The 17,667-nt window shown below is 35.3% G+C and overlaps 1 protein-coding gene across 9 annotated transcripts in view; it reads right to left on the reverse strand.

Moving 5' to 3' along the window:
• CTNNA3 (catenin alpha 3) overlaps positions 1-17,667 on the reverse strand; it is a 1,832,183-nt gene that overhangs the window by 583,964 nt on the left and 1,230,552 nt on the right. For all 9 annotated transcript variants that reach the window (XM_009214841.4, XM_009214844.4, XM_009214842.4 and 6 more), the window contains one exon: positions 6,547-6,703. In XM_009214841.4, coding sequence (XP_009213105.3) covers positions 6,547-6,703 — 157 coding nt within the window. The remainder of the gene's footprint in view (positions 1-6,546; positions 6,704-17,667) is intronic.

Consider the following 17,667-nt stretch of genomic DNA (forward strand, 5'->3'; position numbering starts at 1 on the left):
GGGCCTAAACACGTTAAAGGAATTAAGAAGACATAAATCTGAAAAATTAATGTTGACACAGAATTTTAAATGGGAATAAATACTTTTATTCATTCAGCAAATACCTATTAAGAGACTTCAGGCAAAACCATGGAAGTAAGAGGTCCTATTAAGGTTCTACAGCAACTTAGGGGAAAGTTATTCAAACTGGCATAGTAGCAGTGAATATGGAGAAAAAGTGAACATATTTAAGAAAAATTTTAAATACAGAATAAAGCACATCTTCAACTATCCTTCAATACTACAATTCACTAAAGATCAATATGATATTATAATCAGAACACTACACAATAAGGGAATAACATTGCTAATGCTAATATAGAAGTGGACAATCTATTTTTCAAAAAATTCAAAGACCATTGTCAATCGCTTCCACCAATCCTCGTTTGATCTCCACTGTCACAGTTCTTTTGCAAGTCATCTCTTCCACTACCTTTTACTCATTGTTCAATCTCCACTACCTTTCATAGGAGTCAGCACTCATAATTATGAAATATTAAATAAACTAAGGAATAAAAGAAAGGTTGTATTTTTACAAACCTTCATATTTAATCAGTTCTTAGTAATTGTTGAACAGTTCTTATGGTCCAAATCATTCATCCCTTCTATCAAAGTTTATAGCTCACCATGAGTCAATTTATGCAAACTAACCTCTGAAGATATATGTTTATCATGAGACATTTGTTGATGGTATGAATAATCTTTAAATGATCATTGAAAACCTTTCAGTTTTAAATATATAACTGCAATGGATAAACAGAAGACATCTGTCATTAGAGATACCCTCATTTCAAGAATCTTTAGTCAATAGTGGACCACTGAATCATATTAAAACATTATAAGCAAATATTTTATCACATGTGATCTTCCTCTGTGCTAATAACAAAAAAAAAATAGTTTAAAGTCTAAGAGTCCTTTACTACTGATTTTAAATTTATATTTTTATTTATATTTTAATGTAGAGAGCTGATATTCTGAGAATTCCCAAGTTTTCACAAATGATTCAGAAGAAAATGGAAATCTGTTTTGGACCATTTTTCCATCTATCTATCTATCTATCTATCTATCTATCTATCTATCTATCTAGAAAATAGTCTCTCTCTCTCTATATATATATACACACACACACACACACACACACACACACACACACACACACACACATACACACACACACACATACATATGTGTGTGTGTGTGTATATATATAATATTAGTATTGACTCCTGAAAGAAAGCCCATGAGTGGCTAAATGCTTATAAAACTTTTGAAAGTAAAATTTTCTCTAAGTAATTCACAACACAGATACCTTAAGAACTAACATGACAATTGATCTACCTGACAAAAGATGAATCAGAAGTCTCTGAATACAAACCACAACATATCACTCTAAAAGGTCATTGTATTAGTCCATTCTCATGCTACTCTAAAGAACTGCCAAAGACTGGGTAATTTATAAAGAACAGAGGTTTAATTGACTTACAATTCCACTTGGCTAGGAAGGCCTCAGGAAACTTACAGTCATAGTGGAAAGGGAAGCAAACACATCATTTTTCACATCATGGCAGGAAGGAGAATGAGAGCCCAGTGAAGGAAGAAGCCTTTATAAAACCATCAGATCTCATGAGAACTAACTCACTATCACAAAAACAGGATGGGGGAAACCACCCCTGTGATTCAATTATCTCTACCTGGTGCCTCCCACAACATGTGGGAATTATAGGAACTATAATTCAAGATGAGATTTGGGTGGGGACATAGCCAAGCCATATCAATCATTCTACACAAGTACCAGGTAAGTTATTTGCTATTAAACACATCTGTAACTTTTCTAAGAAAATCTGCCCCCACCCACAGAAGATGCAAGATTGTGGCAATTCTCATCACAGCTATTCGAACTATGATTAGCCATCTGAAAAAAAAAAAAAAAAGTAATCCATCTATTCATTGGTCTTATTTTGGACCTAGAGCATCTAGGCTGGTACTAAAAAGATCCAGAGGACCAGCTAGATTCTTTCTCTTTTGTTTGACTGGGAAAATTTTGAGAGAAGATGCCATAATCTGTAGGAGCAGATGTTGAAAAATTATAATGTTACAAAAAGATCACTGGTAAAGAATCATGGCTAAACTAATATAAGGTAAGTTTATGAAGGCACAGAAACTTGAGAGAGCAGTGGAAACCACTCACTATTTTAGTCAAACATGTCTGGTTGTCTGTTTCATGGCCATTTCTCTTTTTTTTTTTTTTTTTACTAACAAATCTCTGATTTTCTTTGTGTAGTAAGTGACTAGCAATAAAGGTTAAACTGTGGCTGGTCTAAGCCTAGTGTTCAATTAGAAACTGTTTATACCAGCTCACAAGAGCCGATTCTATGCATTTTGTACCAACTCAGTTTAGTGACATCACACTGGTAGCTTAAAACCTGCAAAGGTGGGAGTATTTATGCCACAGAAATAAACAAATGCTACAAATTAGGACTACCACTGCCTCTGGCTTCTACTCAGTTGTTAATCACTTATCAGCACTCTCTAAACTCATCTTGGAAATCTAATTTTCTTTTGCCAGTGATTGGCTCAAGATTGGGAGAGGAACCAAGTTTTGACCTATGACAAGGAAGAGAAACTGATGAAAATCATCTGGAAAAGACTTTTTTCTCGAAAGTTAAAGCTGCAAGCCAGTTTCTTTTTCTGTTTTAAATGGTGTTGTGTAATGCTTGGAGATGCAATGCTTTAAGATGCAACCATGAGGGAACATCAACAGAATCCAGAGATGCTTACACATTAATAACCTTGAACTGGGCCGGGCGCGGTGGCTCACGCCTGTAATCTAAGCACTTTGGGAGGTCGAGGCGGGTGGATCACAAGGTCAGGAGTTTGAGACCAGCCTAGCCAGTATGGTGAAACCCCGTCTTTACTAAAAATACAAAAAAATTAGCCGGGCGTGGTGGCACATGCCTGTAATCCCAACTACTTGGGAGGGTGACGCAGGAGAATTGCTTGAATCTGGGAGGTGGAGGTTGCAGTGAGCTGAGATTGCACCACTGCACTCCAGCCTGGGTGACAGAGTGAGACTCCTTCTCAAAATAATAATAATAATAATAATAATAATAATAATAATAATAATAACCTTGAACTGTCAGAGGCATGTGAACCAGAACAACTCCATCTTGAATAGGAGCTTGGTAAAATGAGGTTGAAACCTACTGGGCTGCATTCCCAGACAGCTAAGGCATTCTAAGTCAAAGGATGAGATAAGAGGTTGGCACAAGATATCGGTCATAAAGACCTTACTGATAAAACAGGTTGCAGTAAAGAAGCTGGCTAAATCCTACCAAAACCAAGATGGCCACAAGAGTGACCTCTGGTCATCCTCACTATACACTGCCATCAGCCCCATGACAATTTACAAATGCCATGGCAACATCAGGAAGTTACCCTATATGGTCTCAAGGGGGGATGCATGAATAATCCACCCCCTGTTTAGCATATCATCAAGAAACAACCATAAAAATGGTCAACCAGCAGTTCTCGGGGATGCTCTGCTAATGGAGTACCCATTCTTTCATTCCTTTACTTTCTTGATAAACTTGCTTTCACTTTGCATTGCGGACTTGCCCCAAATTTTTACTTGCACAAGATCTAAGAACCCTCTCTTGGGGTCTAGAATGGGACCCCTTTCCTGTAACAGAACTACTACCAACCAGGGCATCCAAAATGTAGAAAATTATGAGCAGTCCACCCTGGGCATAGAAAATAATGTGCATTTTCTGTACAGAATTTAAAAACAATAATTAAACATATTAACCATCAGTCCACTTTTTATTATCCTCCTGTACAGACAATTCTAAATAATGTTAGCCATTAAAATATCCCTCTCCACATAGCTTAACTGCTCCTACCCAAGTCGTCTGTATGCTAGGGCCAGTAACCCTAGAGCCAACTATATCAAACATCTAGCTATGTGACAATGAAGGGTTTTTGTTATTTAAGTAACTTTTACATGAGTTTTCTGTTTCTTCTTTATGTTTTGAACCACTTAAGTTGTCCATGAAAAGAAGCAGATCCAAAATATTGGTATATCAGGTTAATCTAGCACTAAAGGGAAAAACTATTAATTCTTGCTTAAAGGACCTACAATATCCCTGAATCTCAGGCTTCCCCAGGTTCTAATCATGCAAAGATTGGTAAATTATGGTTCCGGTTCCCCTTCTTGCATGTCCAGAGGATTCTCCCTATGTGCTGTCAGTATTAAAATATTAAACTATCTTTACAATGATGAATGTGAGTAGGTTCCTTTGCCTTTTAACCAAAAGGCAGAAACTACTATTTAACAATCAAATTACAAAAGGCTTTTCCAATATAAGGTGTAGATTGAATTTACTTTGCAAAGTCTTTAAGAAGGAGATAGCAAATAGACAAAAATATGCTTAACATTGTTTATAATAATTAAAATTACTATTTATCTAAATATTAACAAAAGAATACAAAAGTGAATAAGTTCTTGAATAATATACAATCATGCAGAAATATGCAGCCAAATATGTGTAAAAATGCAAGTAACATAAATATATATATATATATATGCATGATACACATTTGAAAATATAAATATATATTAGAAAAATGGTGAACAGAAAAAAAATCAGTTAGCAGTGGTTATTATTCCTGAGTAGTGGAATCAAAGGCCATTAATTTTTTTTCCCATACATTTTCCATATTTCCAAAGATTTTGATTCTATAAAAATAAAGTAATTTAAAAATATATAATTAGCATATATTCAATTTTCATTAATGTATCATGAAAATATAGTTGGTTTTTGGAACAATTTTTCATTATGAGAATGCTATACATACATGAAAGTAATGAAGTCAATAGGTTAGACTGGACTAAATCAGGTAACTTTAAAAAATGAAGTTGGATATTCATGAGAATTTGCATTTTATAAGAAAGAATATTATCACATTCCAAGAAAATCCTTCTCTCACAAAAAAGGAAAAAAATGTAATTTATTTTATAGAGAGGATTACTTTTTGAGAGAATAAAAAAGACTAAAATGTGTTTAGTTCTTTGTTCTCACCACACAAACAAAACTTGAATTATGCTTCTGAGGATATTGATTTATAAGAGTATCTTCACAATCCTGTGGGATATTATTCTAATTTGTGATGAGATAATAATCTGGGCTTCACATGGAATCTCAAGCTTGTCTATTGAAGTTAGATATTTAGACTTGTTTGTTTAATTATTTAGATTAGCACTGTCAAATACATATAACGGCTGTTGAATTATCATATTGCATCTGTGAAAGGAAAATAAATCTTGGGGCCCCAAAATGACTAAGCCAAAGGGGAAAGTCAAGCTGGGAACTGCTTAGGAGAAACCTGCCTCCCATTCTATTCAAAGTCATCTCTCTGGTCAGTGAGATAAATGCATATCTGATCGCCTCCTTTGGAAAAGTTAATCAGAAACTCAAAAGACTGCAACCATTTATCTCTTATCTACCTGTGACCTGGAAGCCCCCTTCCCATTTCTACTTGTCCCACTTTTGCTTCAATTTGTTCCACCTTTCTAGACTGAACCATTGTTTATCTTACATATGTTGATTGATGTCTCGTGTCTCCCTAAAATGTATAAAACTAAGCTGTGCTCTGACCACCTTGGGCACATGTCATCAGGAACTTCTGAGGCTGTGTCATGGGTGCACATCCTGAACTTTGGCAAAATAAACTTCCCAAATTGACTGAGATCTGTCTCAGATTTTGCAGTTCACACATTTCAAATTGATGTTTTCCCATTAATATATTTTTTTCCCTGAGGGGAGAAAAATTTGGTTGGAAAAGAAGTGCAGGGAAATCAAGATAGATAAATGTATTAGAGGGAGAAAATGTGGATTTATTTGAAAATCTAGGAAAAACCTAAGACTTCTAGATATTATTGTCTAATATGTTTTGGCCATGAATAGGAGTTTCTTTTATAGACTCAGTGTAAATTGTTAAATTTAAAAGGATTACAAGAGATGAGGCTTGTAATCCCAGAGTAGACCATGGATGACATAACTGCTGCTAATACATGGCAACATATTGCATCCAGAAATACAATCAATTAAATGTTTACTGTATTAAATAAAATTAATTTTATTCAGTATTATTCTTTTTTTTTGAGATAGAGTCCAGCTCTGTTGCCCAGGCTGGAGTGTGGTGGCATGATCTCAGCTCACTGAAACCTCTGCCTCCTGGGCTCAAGCAATTGTCCTGCCTCAGCCTCCTGAGTAGCTGGGATCACAGACATTAGCTAAGACGCCCAACTAATTTTCATATTTTTAGTAGAGCTGGGGTTTCACCATCTTGGCCAGGCTGATCTCGAACTCCTGACCTCAAGTAATCCACCTGCCTTGACTTCCCAAAGTGTTGGCATTTCAGGCGTGAGCCACCATGCCTGGCCCAGTATTATTCTATTTTATAAAGCTGACAAGAGAAAATAAACAAATTAAAAGAATAAAGACATACCAGATACAGCAAGGAAGTCATCAATGCTTGTAATGTCATCTACGGCTTCAGTGAGGACATGTATATGATTCTCCCATGTACGCTTGTACATTTCCATGGTGTTTTTGACCACTTGACTTTTGGGTCTTGCAGCCAAAGCAAGTGCAGCATTAACAATCTATAAAGATAAGGATTGAAAAAATTACCTATTGGTTACAATGTTCACTATTTGGGTGATGGGTACACTAAAAGCCCACACTTCACCACTATGCAATACATGTATGTAAGAAATCCGCACTTATAATTCTTAAATATATAAAATAAATAAAAAATATTAAAGCAATAAAATAAAATTAATTAAATTATATTCATTCACATTAAACATAAAGAATGGAATTTTAAAAATCTGTAAAGATGTAGAATGTTTACTCAGTGATTTCTTTAAATACATTAAGTGTATTAAAATTAGATTATTTAAATTAAATACTTAATGACATTCATCCTCGACAATAGGAAAAACAGCAAAATGTCTCCACATATATACAGTTTATATTGAAAAGTATAAAATGTTTTATATTTATTAATATAAATTATATAGGTATAAATAATTTTTATTTTTAAATTTTTCCTACTCTATCATTGCAAAGTGAGTTTTTTAAATATAAACTTTGTCACCATAAGCTCCATCGAGTTCAAGACACTTTTCTAAGTTATGATATCAGGCATTTAATCTATCCTTAAAGAACTGATGATTCTGGGAATTTAAACATATCAATCCAGTCTTTTTTAGATTATTAACTGGTGAGAAATGGATGCCTTTAACAGATTTTTTTTTTCAAATTAGTAAACAAAAAGAAATCAGCAAGAACAAATTAGTACTGTAAGTTGAACCCAGTGATTTCCCATGGATATTCCTGAAATATTGCCCTTGTTTCAGGAGATAAATGAGCAGAAGCACTGTAATGGCGAAGAAGGGCATTCTGGTGACACATTCTTGGGCATATTTCTGTTAAAGTTTCAGCTAATTTTCTCAAACCACTCTCATAGTAAGCAGATGTTATCATTCTTTGGCCCTCCAGGAAGTCATTAAGCAAAATCCCTTTAGCATATCAAAAAACTGTTGCCATAACCCTTGTTCTTGACTGGTCTGTTTTTGCTTTGACTGGATCACATCCATCTCTCACTAGCCATTGCTTTGATTATGATGTCTTCAGAATTGTACTTGTAAAGCCGTGTTTCATCTCCTGTTACAATTCTTTAAAGAAGTAATTCAGGATCTTGATCCCACTGATTTAAAAATTCCATCGAAAGCTCTGCTGTTGTCTGCAGCTGATCTGGGCACAATGGTTTGGATACTCACTGAGTGGAATGTTTGTTCAACTTTAATTTTTTAGTCAGAATTGTGTAAGCTGAAGTAATTAGGATGTTTATGGTGTTGGCTATTGCTTGTGCTGTTAATCACTGGTTCCTTTCAATTAGGGCATGAATAATATAAATTTTTTAAAATCACAAATGGATGTGGATGGGCTGCTTCTGTGAGCTTCATCTTCAACATCATCTCACCTCTTATTAAAATGAGTTATCGGTTTGTAAACTGATGATTAATTTGGGGCATTGTCTCCAAGAATATTTTGTAAAGCATCAGTGATTTCATCAATCTTCCACTCAAACTTTGCCATAAATATGATGTTTCTTCTTCAATTTCAGCAGAGTTTATGTTGCCTTTCATAGGGGTTTGATATAGTTTGGCTGTGTCTCCACTCAAATCTCATCTTGAATTGTAACTCTCATAATTCCCATATGTCATGGGAGGGACTTGGTGGGAGGTACTTGAATCATAAGGGCAGTTACCTCCATGCTGTTCTCATGATAGTTGAGTTCTCACGAGATCTGATAGTTTCATAAGGGGGTTTTCCCCTTTTGCTCAGAACTTCTCCTTCCTGCCACCATGTATAGAAGGACATGTTTGCATCCCCTTCTGCCATGATTGTGAGTTTCCTGTGGAACTGTGAGTCAATTAAACCTCTTTCCTTTATAAATTACCCAGTCTCAGTTCTGTCTTTATTAGCAGCATTAGAACAGACTAATATAGAGCTGTTTTCAAAATGATGTCTCTTATTTTCGATCCGTCAAACTAGATCCTGTCCACACACATTATCACAAGTTAGTACAAGTTTATTTTGGTGCAAAAATGTTGAATTCTATGCATAACTTTTTCATAAAACACATTTTCAATAAACGTTTTGAAGACCTCTCATACAATGATAACAATAAAAAGAAGTTTTCCTACTGAATATCCTAAAGATGACACCTTAAGTCACTTCCTGTCACCACATTATTGGAGGTAGAAGATGGAAAAAATTAGTTGCCTGAGAATAATATATTTAAATCCCCCTTTTTATTTCTTTTCTATAAAAGGGGAACATATTAAATTTTAAGGAAACACACTAACTTTAGAAATAACTACTGTGCAGTATGCCTTGACTTCAGTTTTAGAGTTTTATTAACCTATTAACTTACAATGTACCTTTGTGTATACTGCAATGGCTCTGGTCCCTGGTGTTTCATTGTTCTTGCAATTGGACAACTATGTATACATGTGGTTGTACTGAAATTATGCCTTCACAGCAAAGTACACTTTTAAAGTACTGGTGTAAAACCCTCAGTGGAGATATGAAGTTATGAATATAAGACAGGCTATATTTTATAAGAATATTTTCAGTTCTGCTGCTGATCCAATTTATCTGATTCAACCCTGCACACTATGAGGAAGCTTTATCCTACTTGACTCTTCTGATATTTAGCTTAAATCTAAAAGAAGACACAATTCAGAATTCTTCTTCTAACCCTCTTTAAGGCAGAAAAATATTCATACCAATGTCACACTCCTAGAATTTTAGCCATATATCTAGAGAAAATAAAATAACCATTCTTAAATCTTCTTCATGTAAAACTAAAGCTTTTTAAAAAATGAATTATGTTGCTTTCTGAGGCATTTTGTTTCTTTAAATTATGGTTGAAATGTTTACATGTCAGTCACTTGACCCTGATAATTTTTAGTCTGTCAGTTCACCTTTGAAACAGTTTCTTTTAAGTTCAGGCCTTATTATATCTTAACTGGGCCGTTCTAGTGGACTTATACTTTTCTACTTCCAGTCTCTATTTGCTCTGAGACATTCTCCTCAATGCAAACACATTTCTTTCTCAAATGCCAAAGTGATAACCTTTGATAAAATCCTAGTTGACTAAAAACGAAAACCGTATTTCTTTTCAGTAATTCACAGTCTAAACCCATCCACAGGTTGGTCCTTACCTGCAGTTCACTCTGCTGTAATAATCTTACTCATTTTAGTTTTTGTTCCAGCCACAGTTTTCAGCTCCATTTCCTTATCACACCACTCATCGTTGTACCTCTGTGACTGTTTTTACAGCTGAATCTACCTTAACGCCCTTGTTCCATCCCTTTTTCTGCTCTACTCCATCTTAGGAAACATTTTTTATATTTAGCATATCCATGGAAAGATCACCACATACTGTGAAGCCTGTCCCATTCCCTACACCCAGCAAACTGAATTGTTTTCTCTTTTGTGTTTAAAAAATATTTTGTCCATATAAATAAATAGTAGCTATTCTATTGCATGATTGCTCATACACATGTCTATTCCTGGGTAATGAGCTCCATCATAGGAGGGACTATGTATTATTCATCTTTGCTTCTTGGTATACTAAATATGTTAATTACCATAACTGCTATAGTTATAAACTGTCCCTAAGAGAAACTATTCTGCTCACAGTCCACACTGAGAGGACAGCCACAGGGGGGCAGGTTTGGTATTATTTTCTCTTTCTTCAACACTATTTAGGTCATAGGCAGGTACCCAATTCAAGAAGAGTTAATCTCTTGGCCGGCTGGTGATAGGTCATGAGGTTTGATATAAAAAGTTGTGTTGTGTTAATCAATCTTGAAAATTTGAACTAGAATTTATGGAGAAATCATTAGTTAGCAGTCAAGAACAAAGCTGAAAGTTTCTGTAAAGAGCAGTCATTTTATAAAATCAGAACCAGAGGGGGCCAATGGAGCTAAGGCTACAAGGAAACTAGAGCCAAAGTGTAAGGAAGAAGAAACTGTAAATAGACTGAACCTATGATGTTTAAAAAGAAAAAAAATAGGCCAGGTGCGGTGGCTCACGCCTGTAATCTCAGCACTTTGGGAGGCTGAGGCAAGCAGATCACCTGAGGTCAGGAGTTCAAGACCAGCCTGACCAACATGGAGAAACCTCCTCTCTACTGAAAATACAAAATTAGCTGAGCATGGTGGTGCATGCCTGTAATCCCAGCTACTCGGGAGGCTGAGGCAGGAGAATTGCTTGAACCCAGGAGGTGGAGGCTGTGGTGAGCTGAGATTGCACCATTGCACTCCAGCCTGGGCAACAAGAACAAAACTCTATCTCAAAAAAAAAAAAAAAAAAAAAAAAATAGAAAGACAAAAATAAACAAGCAAAAGCAAAGTGTGGAGTAAAATAAGCCAGTAGGTGGCAAGAGGAGAATGGGGAAAATATATCAAGAGAGTCAATAACATCAACAGAGATAAAATGATGCTCAGAGAAAAGAAAAAAAAAAGAAGTTGACTGTTTTTGAGAGTATCCTATTTTGGATTACAAAAACACAGAAATACTAATAACGATAATAATAAAATACTAAGTCCATACTTTGCACCATGCACCACTGTTCCAAGCACTTTCTACATATTCACCTAATTTTTTTAACTTAATTTTTACATCGCATTGAGGTAGGTAGGTGTCATCTCCATTTTCAGATAAGGTTACCAAGTTATTAAGGAGAAGTTGTCAACTTGACCTAGACTTCCTGCTCTTAATTGCCACACTGTACAATCTTCTATAACAATATTATACTAATTTATGATGCTATGAGTGAGTGATGACCCTTAAAACCATAAAGGTATCACTGAAGGAAACATTACAATGCCTGGTGTAAAGAAAAACAAAAGAGAGAGCCAATGTGTGTGTGTGTGTGTGTGCATGCATGTGAAAGAGAGAGAGAGAGAAAAAATATATATATATATATAAAATTTGCTAAGTTAACCATTTATAAAATTCAGTGGCATTAAGTACATTCACATAGCTGTGCAACTATTCATCTCCAGAACTTTTTAGCATCTCAAACTGAAATTCAGTACTCATTAAACAATGACTTCCCATTCTTCCTTCCCTCTAGTACCTAGTAAGCTCTATTATACTTTCTACTTCTTGCTGTTGACTATTCTAGATACTACATATAAGTGGAATTATACAACATTTGTCCTTTTGTGTCTGGCTTATTTCCCTTAACATAATCTTTTCAAGGTTTACTCAAGTTGTAGTATGCATCAGAAATTCATTACTTTTGAAGATTAAAGAATATTCTACTGTATGTACATACCATGTCTTGCTCACCCAGTCATCTGTCAGTGGACACTGGGTTGTTTCCATCTTTTGGCTGGTGTGAATAATGCTGTTGTGACCATTGTTGTACAAATAACTGTTCAAGTCTTGGCTTTCAATTATTTGGGGTATATGCCCAGAAGTGGAATTGCTAAAAAAAATTATATGACAATGTTTTTAAAAATGGGGTCTCACTCTGTCACCCAAGCTGGAGTGTAGTGGCTCGATCTCAGCTCACAGCAACTTCCACCTCTCAGGCTCAAGCGATCCTCCCACCTCAGTCTCCCAAGTAGCTGGTACCACAAATGCACACCACCACACCCAGCTAATATTTTTTGCATTTTTGATAGAGACAAGATTTCACCATGTTGCCCAGGCTGGTCTAGAACTCGAGCTCAGGTGATCTACTGGCCTCAGCCTCCTAAAGTGCTGGGATTCCAGGCATGAGACACTGCAAAGCCTGACAATTTTAAATTTAAGTTATGAAATTGCCACATTGTTTTCAGCAGTAGTTGCACCATTTTATATTCCTATATGCAATGCCGAAGAGTTCCTATATTTTCATATCCTGGCCAAAACTTATTTCCCCTTTTGTTTTTTTCCTTTAATCCTAACCATCCTAACAGGTGTGAAGTGGCATCTCATTGAGGTTCTGTTTGCATTTCCCTAATGATTAGTGATGCTGAACAACTTTTCATGTGCTTATTGACCAACTGTTTATCTTCTTTGGAAAAATGTCTATTCAAGTCTTTTGCCCATTTTTAAATTGTTTTTTATTGTTGAGTTTTAGGAGTCCTTTACATATTCTGGTTATTAATCTCTGATTATATATATGATTTGTCAATATTTTCTCCCACTCTTTGGGTTGCCTCTTCCCTCTCTTGCTAATGTTCTCTGATATACAGAAGTTTTGTATTTTAATGAAGTCTAATTGATTTTTTTTTTTCATTTTTTGTGCTTTTGGTGTCCTATGCACATTGCCAAATCTGATGTCATGAAGTGTCACCCTGTGTTTTCTTCTAAGAGTTCTATATTTTTAGCCACTATATTTGAGTCTTTGATTCATTTTGAGTTAATTTTTGTATATGGTGCAAGGTAAGGGGCAAATTTCATTTGTTGCCATGTACTTAAGTTTTCCCAGCACCAATTGTTGAAGACTATCCTTTACCCATAGAATTATCTGGGTAGACTTGTCAAAAATCATTTGACCATAAATGCAAGGGTTTATTTCTGGGATATCTATTCTATTCCATTGATCTACATGTCTGTATCACACTTATTTGATTATTGCAGCTGGTAATGAATTTTGAAATTAAGAAGTGTGAGGCTTCCAACTTTGTTCTTATTTTTCAAGATTATTTTGGCTACTCAAAATCCCTTGAAATTCCGTATGAAATTGAGAATGTGTTTTTTTCTATATGTGCAACATACATTGTTGGCATTTTGATAGGGATTACATTGAACTGGTAGATTGCTTTGGTTAGTATTATCATCTTAATAATATTAAATGTTATAACCCATGAACATATGATGTCTTTTCTACTTTTTATGTCTTCTTTAATTTCTTTCAGCAATATTTTGTAGTTTTCAGCAAAATCTACAAAGGAAAAGACATTCAGGTAAAAATCTTTCACCTCCTTCGTTAGCTTATTCCTAGGCATTTCATTTCGTATGATGCTATTATTAAGTGAAATTGTTTTCTCAACTCCCTTTCCAGATTGTTCATTGTTCGTATATAAAGACACACTGATTTTTGTGTGTTGATTTTGTATTCTAGTAAATTCTGTTATTAGCTTTAAGATTTATGTGTGTATAATCTTCAAGATTTTCTAAATATGAGTATGTCAGCACTGAACAGTGATAATTTTATTTCTTCCTTCCCAATTTGGACACCACCAAAAAAAAGGTTTTTTATTCATTTAAAGTTGGATTTTGTCAGGCAAGTGATAAGAAAGGAATGAATTGAATTGATTGAGGTTATAGGAGAACACAGAACTTCAAGGAACTGCTGAAAGCACTCACCAGCCTCCTCTTTGAATCTGGCTTCTGTTATTCCAAGTACATTCCCTACCCACGCTCGCTGATAAGGGCTGTGTTTGATCCTCATTTCTCTTTCCTTATACGGGCCTGTCCAAATTAGCCCCTGTTAGACCCTGTGCATTAGGCTGTCTGGCACCCCTGACAAAAGTCAGTTTAGTTAGCTTCAACTGGTCTCACTCTATCTTCTTTAGGCTTCTCCTCATTTCTACTGGTATATGTGGTCAAGGCCTCAACATGCTTTAGGCTAAGCTTCCTCATATTTTTCTATTAAATCAGATAGACTATTTTTACTACATTCTAAACTCATTTACCTTGGGAAACCCTTGAACATCTAAACTACATTCAGAATATTTAGGATTTTCAGACTGTCTCAAGATTTTCATTGTTTCCCTCTAGGTATTAGGAGCTTGTATTTACAGGAATCTCATTTGTCCAGACACCTTCTAAGACCCACAAGAGACTCTAGAAATGTGTTCACGTTGTCATTTGTTCGAGTAAAATCTGCTACAAATAGTTTTGGGATCCAGCTAAGGGGAAGTTCAGTTGAGGATACATTTAGTTTGTGTTTAGTGGGCAATTTCAGGTGTGTTACAGTCACTTCCCTATATCTTTTACCACCTTCATACTTGTAGTATTGATATCGGATCATGATAGAACCAATAGAGCCTTTGCCTGTCCTAATGATATGTGCTTTCCTTTCTGAAACACCTCCAAACAAACTATGCTAGAACAAACACTGAATTATCTTCTCAGTTTCTACATAGAAAGTGACACTACAAAATAAATCGCTGTGATTTTAGAGGTGATCAAGAGTGTGCAGTGAAATAAAGATAGAAAAAAAGAAAATAAAAAAGAAGATTCATGAGGGTGTGTCTGACAGACCATTTATGCAAATATATTATTTTTCTGGATTTTGCTATATTTTGATATTTGGCAGCATTTTAAAATTAGTATCAGTTGGTTTTCATATTCTAAATAAATACTCACTTTTTCTTAAAGAAGGCCCTCAAAACTGTGTATACTTTAGGCTCCACACAGCCTGGCCTGTCACAATCAATGTATTATTTATTTATTTTATTTATTTATTTTTCGAGACAAGAGTTTTTGCTCCTATCACCCAGACTAGAATGGAATGGTGTGATCTCGGCTCACTGCAACATCCACCTCCCAGATTCAAGCAATTCTTCTGCCTCCGCCTCCTGAGTAGCTGAGATTTACAGATGCGCACCACAATGCCTGGCTAGTTTTGTTTGAATTTTTAGTAGATATGAGGTTTCACCACGTTGGCCAGGCTGGTTTCGAACTCCTGACCTCAGAAGATCCACCTGCCTTGGCCTCCCAAAGTGCTGGGGTTACAAGCGTGAGCCACGGAACCTGGCCAAACAGTGTTTTGTTGTTGTTGTTGTTGTTTTAATTTAAAAAACACTATCTTCTGAAATGATGAAATGAAAACATATTCAACTGCAATATTTTAATTCTTTACAGTGAAAAATGATTTATTTCCCTTCACCTTCCTTTTGATGTGACAATGGTTTTATTCAAAAAGGTTTTTATTTTGCTTTTACTATATTTGTAAAAATGGAAGAATAGTGTAGTGATTATAAAAATAACATTGCTGAGGACCTGCAATGTGCCGGGCATGTTTCTAATTACTTGATTTGCATTAATGTTTTTCGTCCACTGAGAAAGATCTTATCGGTATCTCCAATTTGCTGACAAGACAATGGAGGCACAAAGGGATGAAATAACTTACCCCAAATTATAGAAGAAACTCTAGATTGGAAGCCAAGAGGCTCAAGTTAAAGTTTTACTTTGCTTCAAACTGATTTTATGTCCATAAAAAAAAAGTCATATTACCTCTCCAAGACCTATTTTCTCAGAAGTTACAGGTGTGCGTCCACTGGGGTGGGGTGGGGTGTGGAGACAGGGTTTGAATTAGCCCATGCCTCAGAGGTTCTTCACATTTTAACATTTGATTTCAAGCTGATGTATATACTTCTCTTGAAAGATTTCTAAAAACAATTACTTAAAATGTGAAAATAAATCTACATAATTTAATTTTTCCCAGAGATAGTTTGATATTGGCATTGATACAAATAATCTTAAAAATTTTAGTTAATATAACAAAAGCACTTTGGGGATTAAAAAGATGATTTATATGTAGTACCTATAGGTCTGATTACCTCAGTGTCACGGCATGTAGAGAAAATTAAAATAACTAGATATATGATGCCTCAAATATATCTAAGGTTGTATGTGAGGTGAATTTATGTAACATCTACTTAAATTGGTAACATCATCATAATTTCAGAATTACAGTAACTGGAGTAATGGCATCAAATTCAATGCTCTAATTCTGTACATCCTTTTCTCAGTTGCTTAAATGATGTCCTACTACCAAATATTTCTCACTTTCTATGCTGGCTTTTCCACATTTCTTTATTTTGATAACTTTTTCTATTTTACTTGCTCTCATATTTTACTTCATCTGTGGCAAATTACCTTTACATTTCAGATTATGGCGTGCAATACTTCCCACCATAAATCTCCATTGTCAGAACTTTATGTTAAATGATAAAAGCATTTCAGAGTAGGGGAGGGTGTGGTGCTGAGGAGACATAACTTGCCATGGACTCTAGATTTACAATTAATGAAACTGCATTCAACTTTGGCCTCACAACCTTTTTCATAATCTTCTCACTCCATGAAGGGATGATCCCTGCATGATAGGATCGCTCACACAGAAACTTCTCACAAGACTTCCATTTGCCTTGGATACACGTATAAGAAACTGAGCTATCCTATCCCAGGGGTTAAAAGTATTTTTTAAGGAGAGAAGGGGACAGAGTTTATTTCTGGGAGGATAGAGCTTTCTGTGAAAGTATATGCCAGTATAAATTTTCATATCTCATAAAACATACTGCTGAAGAGGAAAAGTTCAACCTAGGACTATTTCAGTTATGCAAAATGTAATAAGCGGGAAAAATAATGCTCCCAGAAGGTCTGTAAAAGGCAATAATTCCACATGAAAATCAAAACATTTATTTTACTGTCTTTTATACTAAATATTAAGACTGGACAACCTTCCAAATTAAATAAGTAAAAGAGGAAAAGAATATAAAATACATTGTTTGTGATGATAAAACAAAATCACCAATATGTAGGTTTCGTCTGTCGTGGGGTAGGGAGAGGGGGGAGGGACAGTATTAGGAGATATACCTAATGTAAAGGACAAGTTAATGGGTGCAGCACACCAACATGACACATGTATACATATGTAACAAACCTGTACGTTGTGCACCTGTACCCTAGAACTTAAAGTATAATTTAAAAAAAAAAAAAAAAAGAATTTGGAGCAAGGCCTCCCATTTTAATCCAGCTCCATTACTTAGTTTTGTGTGGTTTTAGACAAATTGCTTACTCTCTAAGCCTCAATTTCCTAATCTGTAATGGTCATGAAAATGATTACTACAAAGATTGTTGGTAGAATTAAATTAGATTATGGTTTTTTTGTTTTCTTGTTTGTTTGTTTTTGTGAGATGGAGGCTTGCTCTGTCGCCCAGGCTGGAGTGCAGTGGTGCAGTCCCGAAAATTCAAGCAATTCCCCTACCTCAGCCTCCTAAGTAGCTTGGATTACAGGCGCCTGCCACCACACCCAGCT

The sequence above is a fragment of the Papio anubis genome, chromosome 11 (genome assembly GCF_008728515.1).
Source record: "Papio anubis isolate 15944 chromosome 11, Panubis1.0, whole genome shotgun sequence".
Classification (NCBI taxonomy): Eukaryota; Metazoa; Chordata; class Mammalia; order Primates; family Cercopithecidae; genus Papio; species Papio anubis.